The sequence below is a fragment of the Acomys minous genome (genome assembly GCF_964271855.1).
Source record: "Acomys minous genome assembly, chromosome: 10".
NCBI classification, from domain to species: domain Eukaryota; kingdom Metazoa; phylum Chordata; class Mammalia; order Rodentia; family Muridae; genus Acomys; species Acomys minous.
In genome coordinates this window covers 74,498,549-74,505,130 of record NC_140491.1, presented here as the reverse complement: position 1 = coordinate 74,505,130, position 6,582 = coordinate 74,498,549, and the positions used below count along the sequence as shown (strand labels likewise).

General features: G+C 36.5%; 1 protein-coding gene across 1 annotated transcript; it reads left to right on the top strand.

The window, feature by feature from the left end:
- Positions 1–5,152: 5,152 nt before the first annotated feature.
- LOC311607305 (olfactory receptor 1J2-like) lies at positions 5,153–6,136 on the top strand (the record flags this gene model as incomplete). The annotated part of the gene is made up of 1 exon (XM_084798971.1): positions 5,153–6,136. The coding sequence occupies one exon, from the start codon at positions 5,153–5,155 to the stop codon at positions 6,134–6,136; it is 984 nt and encodes a 327-aa protein (XP_084655097.1).
- Positions 6,137–6,582: the final 446 nt, after the last annotated feature.

The window sequence follows — 6,582 nt, the reverse complement described above, 5'->3', positions numbered from 1 at the left end:
TTGTTACATTCTTACTTTAATTAACATTCAACAATAGCTTGTTTTGTACAACAGCTTATGGTAGCCTATTTATTAAAAGACTAAAACATTTGCCCTATGTTAATTAAGGAAGCTAGTTCATATTTCTCCACTTTTGCCTTCTCTCTTCCATCTTCATCTGCACCTCCGTGTTGGTGTTTGTGTTGTTCTACCTTGAAAGTGTATCATGATTCATCTGTCTGAGCTACATCACTGACACAGAAAGATACTGGAGTAAATGAAATCAAAAGAATGAACACTGGAAAATGTAAGGTTAAAAAAATCTTTACATATTTTCTCTCATAGATGGTCTAAAGCAGTGCTTTTCAATCTATAGTTCATGATTCCCTTGGGGAGGCCTCAAAAGATCCTTTTGCAGTGGTCACCAAAGAGCATTGGGAAACAGATATTTAGATTATAATTCAGGACTGGAGCAAAATTACAGTTACGAAATGACAATGAACGCAATTCTATGGTTGAGTGTCACGACAACATGAGGACCTGTATTAAAGGGTCACAGCATTAGGGAAGTCTAAAGTGGTCTAAAGTGTGTAACAGTCGATCAAGGAAAACAACATCCAGACAAGTGAATTAGAGTGTGTGCCAAGGAATGTGACCAGTACTGAAGAAAGCTGCAGCCCAGTGAAATGTCACTCTGTGATCTGAGGTAATGCTAGCATCCACTTGCTTTGTGAACATCTACAAGGAAAGACATTTTTCAATGCATCAGGAGAAACACCTCTGACTCGTGGACTTAAAAATCTGATTCCATGTGTCACCAACTTCCAGGTTGCAGACAGAAATCTTAAAGCGTTAGAGCCATGCCTGGCTCTGGCCCTGGAGTGTAGTCCTTCTTGGTTACTTTGTGTCACATAGGGAGAAATGCATAACAGTAAATGGGGAAAAAGAAAAGTCACCAGCAAAAGTGACATTTGAGTACATTTTTAAGAGATGAAGAAAGTAGAAATGAGAGTTCCCCCACTTGGAATAACAGGAAGGGGTTGCAGAGAGCCCAGTTTGTTGGGATGAACCCCACACAGAGGCAGCAAGTAGAGTAGAAGGGCAAAGGAAATAAAAACTAGGAAATGGCATAAAGCATTGCTGTGTTAGCCAAGGTGAGATTATTCTCATAGTGCAAATACAGCAACCACTCCACCTGGAGCCTTCATTTCACTTTACCTTAAAATCCCAGCTATGTCTTACCTTTACATTCCTAAGAAAACTCTTCCCACAATAAGAGAGAGAGAGAGAGAGAGAGAGAGAGAGAGAGAGAGAGGGGGGGGGGAGGGAGGGAGGGAGGGAGGGAGGAGAGAGTTTGGCTAAGTAATTGTATTATGTCTCAAAGAAAGTTGACACTTTTACTTTAGACAAGTAGGATAAAAGGAAGCATTTCAAGCTTGCCTGTGACTAAAAAAGAGTAGTGTGAATTCATATAAATGCAAATGCACAGCACGAGAAATTGTCACTGGTGATCTTGAACCAGCAATATGAAGGCATTAAAAATGACAAACCATCAACATAAAAGAGAAAAGCCAAAAGACGCATGCTTGCCTTTTGGGAATGAATCCTGTTTTTACATCTTACTGTCCATGCATCCATTGACAAACACCTGGACCACATTAATGTCCTTGCTATTGTGGACAATGCAGCAAAAATATTGATGTTCAGGTATTATTGTTGTAGGACATAGAGTCCCTTGGGTGCATACCCAGGAGTTTCATCACTAGATATGGTAATAAAACCTAATGCTGTATTTGCTAATTAAAAATTCTTAAAAATAAAAATTTAAATGAAAAGATGTGTACTTTCATAAGTGCACTCACACTAAACCAGCATAGAGCTATAAAGAAAGCAATAAAACAGTATGAGATAATAAGATAACAAGCATGATTTTAAGAACAAAGTAAATATCAACTGTGAGTTAAAAGAATATAATCTAGATTTCTGAATGAGATTCAATATCTATCTTATCTCAACTCTAATAGCTCAACTTCTTTATCTTGATCTAAAATGATCTTGTCCCCTAACCAGCTAAACTTGGTTATAGAACTATATTATCTTGTATTCAATGCCCCTTCGAGACTTGAGAAGGAATAAAACTTAAATTCCTGAGTGAATCAGCAGTGGGTTAGCAGTTTCCAAAATGTACAAATTGACTTAAGACAGTTTACCAACAAGACAGGGAAAACACTTACTTCAAACGAGATGAATGCAGATGGCCAAGTCACTATGAATGTAACATATATAGAACTCATTATTCTCATGATTGTCACATGGTTCTTCCTGCTGTATGTAGTTTGTTTTGTACATGTGTAATAAAATAAAAGTGTATTATATATATATATATATATATATATATATATATAATCTAGGTCACAGACTTGAAAGATAATGAGGTAGCAAACTAGAGGAACAAAGATATTAATCAAAGAGAGCTAAGGGCCAACTATAAAATATTCTATGAAGAAAGTTTTAAAAAACCTTTATAGAATGTTTCTCAAAATTGAAAAGAAACTCACACCATCAGATTAAAAATCCTCATATTTATTCTTCATGTAATTATGAAAATATCTACAATAAAAAAGCAGGATGGGCATGAATATAATTTCAATAAAATAAAATACCAAGAGGAAAACTATTAAAGAGTCAGAAATCTGGCTGGAAGCAAACTTAAAAAAATTTTTTTTTATTATTTGAGATGATAATATAATTACATTATTTCTTCCTTCACTTTTCTCTCTTGAGACTCATGTGCCCCCTTGCTCTCTTTTAAGCTTATGGCTTCTTTTTATTTTAGTGTAAATTAATATGTAATATAAATTTAAATATGTATACTCACAAATAATAAATACAAACTGATCAGTCCATATAGTGCTACTTGTATGTATGTTTTCAGTGCTGACCATTGGACACTGGAAAACCAATTGGTGTGTGCTTTCCTGGGAAAGACTGTTTCTCCTGCTCTCAGCATTCCTAATTGCTTATAGTTTTTAAAAAAATATATTGTTTTTATTTTAAAGTGATCTCAGTTAAGAAATTATTTTAGTATTTTTTTCTGATTTTGATTGCAGTGAATCTATAAATTACTTTTTGTAGAATGGTCATTTTCACAATATTAATTCTGCTAATCCATGAGTGTGGGAGGTCTCTCCTGCTTCTAGTATCTTTCTCAATCTCTTTTTTCTGGGGTTTATATGTTTCATTGTAGACCTTGGATATTTTTATTTTCAGATGTTTTAATTTTTTGAAGGTATCGCTAATGGCAGTGTGTCCCTGTACTCTTTTCTCAGTGTGTTTGTTGGTGGCGTGGCTACTGATTTTTGCAAATTGATTTTTGTATTCAACCCCTTTGCTGAAATGTCTGACAATTCCTGGAAGTTTTCTGGTGGAATTTTTGAGATGTTTTATGTATAATATTGTATCATCTGCAAATATGAACAATTTAACCTCTTTATATCCTATTTATAACCAGTTAGTTTTTTTATCTTGTCTTATTGCTCTAGCTAGTGCTTCAAGATCTACATTGAAAAAAAGTAGAGATAGTGGGCACCCTGTTTTCTTCCTGATTTTAATGTAATTGTTTCAAATCTTTCTCTATTTAAGATGACACTGTCATTTATACCCTCTATTTAGTTGGCCTATGCTCCTTCCTTTTGGGGGATGGTTTTGTTCACTGTGTATTTAGATGCTGATTTCTGCATCTGGGCTTTGTCATACTATTGAAGAATCTTCTGTCTCATGTTGTATAAACATGGTTCTCCATCATCTCCGATTGCTAATGAAGAGCTAAACAGATAGTTGCTTAGCAGGAAAGGAGAGCTGAGGTCGGACTTCTGAATCTGAGGAGGAGGGTACCAGGTAGAAGAGAGAGAGGAGAAGAAGGTTGAAGAGATGGAAGAGAGGAGCCATGAGGGGGTTGCCACGAAGGAGTCACCATGAGGACCAAGATAGAGCACAAGCAGGCAGGGTGAACTAGATGGCAGGCAATGGGACACGTTGCTGGAAAATAGTCCAGACCAGTGTAGATGATGATGTAATTAGAATAGATGAGTATCTGCCCAGATACAGTGCCTTAATCATTAATAAATGTAATAAGACTCTGTATCATTATTTGGGAGCTAGTATGAGCATAGAAAGATTATTTATTTTTACCCTTTTGAGTCTTATTATTTCCAGGATGTTTATCATAAAGGCATATTAGATTTTGTCAAGGGCTTTTTGGCATATTTGAGATGATCACATCATTTCATTTTAAGGTCCATTTATAGGATTTATTAAATGTATTGACTTGTATGTTGAACTATCCCTACACCTTTGGAACAAACCCAACTTGATCATGGCAGATGAATCTTTGAAAATAACATTTTCAGTCATCGAAGTGAGTTTATATGAGGTGAAAATATTTTTGTAATTTAAAGTTCAAGAAATTCATGAAATTTGCAATAGTATGATAGTGATAGCAAATTTCTTGAATATAAATAGAAAAAAGTTTGTGAAAAGCATGAATCAAATAACTAAAGTTAATTATTGAAATTGAGAAAAAGAACAAATGAAGATTCTGTATTGACTATTACCTTATCTCTTATAGTAGTAGGCCAGACAGTATCTTTAATTGATAATTTAATACAACACATGTATAAGGTGGCAGCATATTATTCAGAAGCATAGAAGTACAGACTTCTGAAAAGCAGAGATTAAATATGGAGGTAGGCAAAAATCGGTAAGGACCATTTAAGTATTTGTTCTTCCACAGTTTTATTTATTCTAACATTATTTTCTAGTTATATACAAGTATATTAGTTCAACAAAATGTCAATGTCTCTAATTTCACAGAAGAATAGTTTCCTACTTATAGTGAAAATCTGACTTTAAAATATGTGGTAATTCCACCTGCTGGGGAGTCCATGTTCATGAAAATACAGTCATGATAAAGTCAGGGATCTCACTTGGAATTCTCATCCCTGGTTAGTTCAGTTGACTTGGTGGAGTACTATTACCAAAAGAACAAAGTGAGTTCTTTGATGCTAAAGGTAGAAACAGATTCTTATTCTGAGATTTGTTTGAACTTTGGCACCTTTCTCTTCCTTTTCCAACTCTGGTCTTTCCTCTCTGCAGGTTATGAAGACCATGACTTATGGCCTCTAAAAACAGGACAGAAGTGACTGAATTTGTGTTGTTGGGCTTGTCCAGCCGGCCAGAGATGCAGCCGGTTATTTTTGGAATTGTCCTTGTCATGTACCTGATGGCAGTTTTGGGCAATACTCTGCTAATAATTGTTGCTTGCTCAGACCCCAAGCTTCAGACCCCCATGTACTTCCTTCTCAGCCAGCTTTCCTTGATTGACATATCTCTAACAACCATCACTGTGCCTCAGATGCTGGTGCACACACTCTCTTTAAATAGAACCATTTCCTATAACCGCTGTATGACACAACTCTTTTCCTTTATGGCAGTGGGCAGCATGGAAGTTCACGTGCTGGGCACCATGGCATATGACCGCTATGTTGCCATCTGTGACCCTTTAAGATACTCTGCGATTGTCAGCCATAGCCTCTGTCTACGCATAACATTGACCTCGTGGGTGGTGGTCAGCCTTAACAGTCTCCTGTACAGTGTGTTGGTCACTCGTTTAATCTTCTGTGGCAATCAGATCACCCACTTCTTCTGTGACATCACTCCTCTGTTGAAGCTCTCCTGTACTCGACCGGTGGTCAATGAGATGTTAATCTTCACTGAGGGTGTAGCTGTGGTAGGCAGCCCCTTCTTCTTCATTTGGGCTTCTTATGTCCGCATAGGAGTTGCCATAGCCCACATGCACTCAGTTGCTGCCCTGAACAAAGCTCTGTCCACATGTGGCTCTCACATTCTGGTTGTGCTCCTCCTTTTTGGCTCTCTGGCTAGAATGTACCTTAAGCCATCATCCAACTATGACTTAGACCAGGATCGCCAGGTCGCCATCTTCTACACACTCATCACCCCTATGCTAAATCCACTGATCTACAGCCTCAGGAACCAGGATGTTAAAGGAGCTTTATGGAGGCTTGTTAGGAAGCTCCATCTCTCATCCTGGCTCTCAGACAAACAAAGAATGACACATTTTATGAGAACCAAGGGGTAATCTGAGACCACTTCAATTAGTTGACATGTACTCTTAATAAAGAATATGAATCATACCTGTATAGAATAATCTTTGCTATCAACTCTCTCATTGTTAGATTAGGAAATAAGTGAGTTCATGAACAAATGATCCTGGGTCACTTTCTCATTGGAATTGTCAAGCTATTTTAAGGTCACTAAACCTAAATGTCTTTCATGTATAGCAGCATATGAGATAGACAATAATCCAAATGGTAGCATGGCAGGTTGAATTACAAATATTTGATCATTTTCATGATATTGGCTCATATTCTGTCTGACAGAAATCAAAGTGAATTTCAAACTATTATCCAGAATAATACATTTTAAAGAAATCACAAAATTGATGAAACCTCTTTAGAATGTGCAATATATCTATAGTCTCCACTTCTATGGGAATGATAATTTCTGTCCTTATTGTGCCAGAGC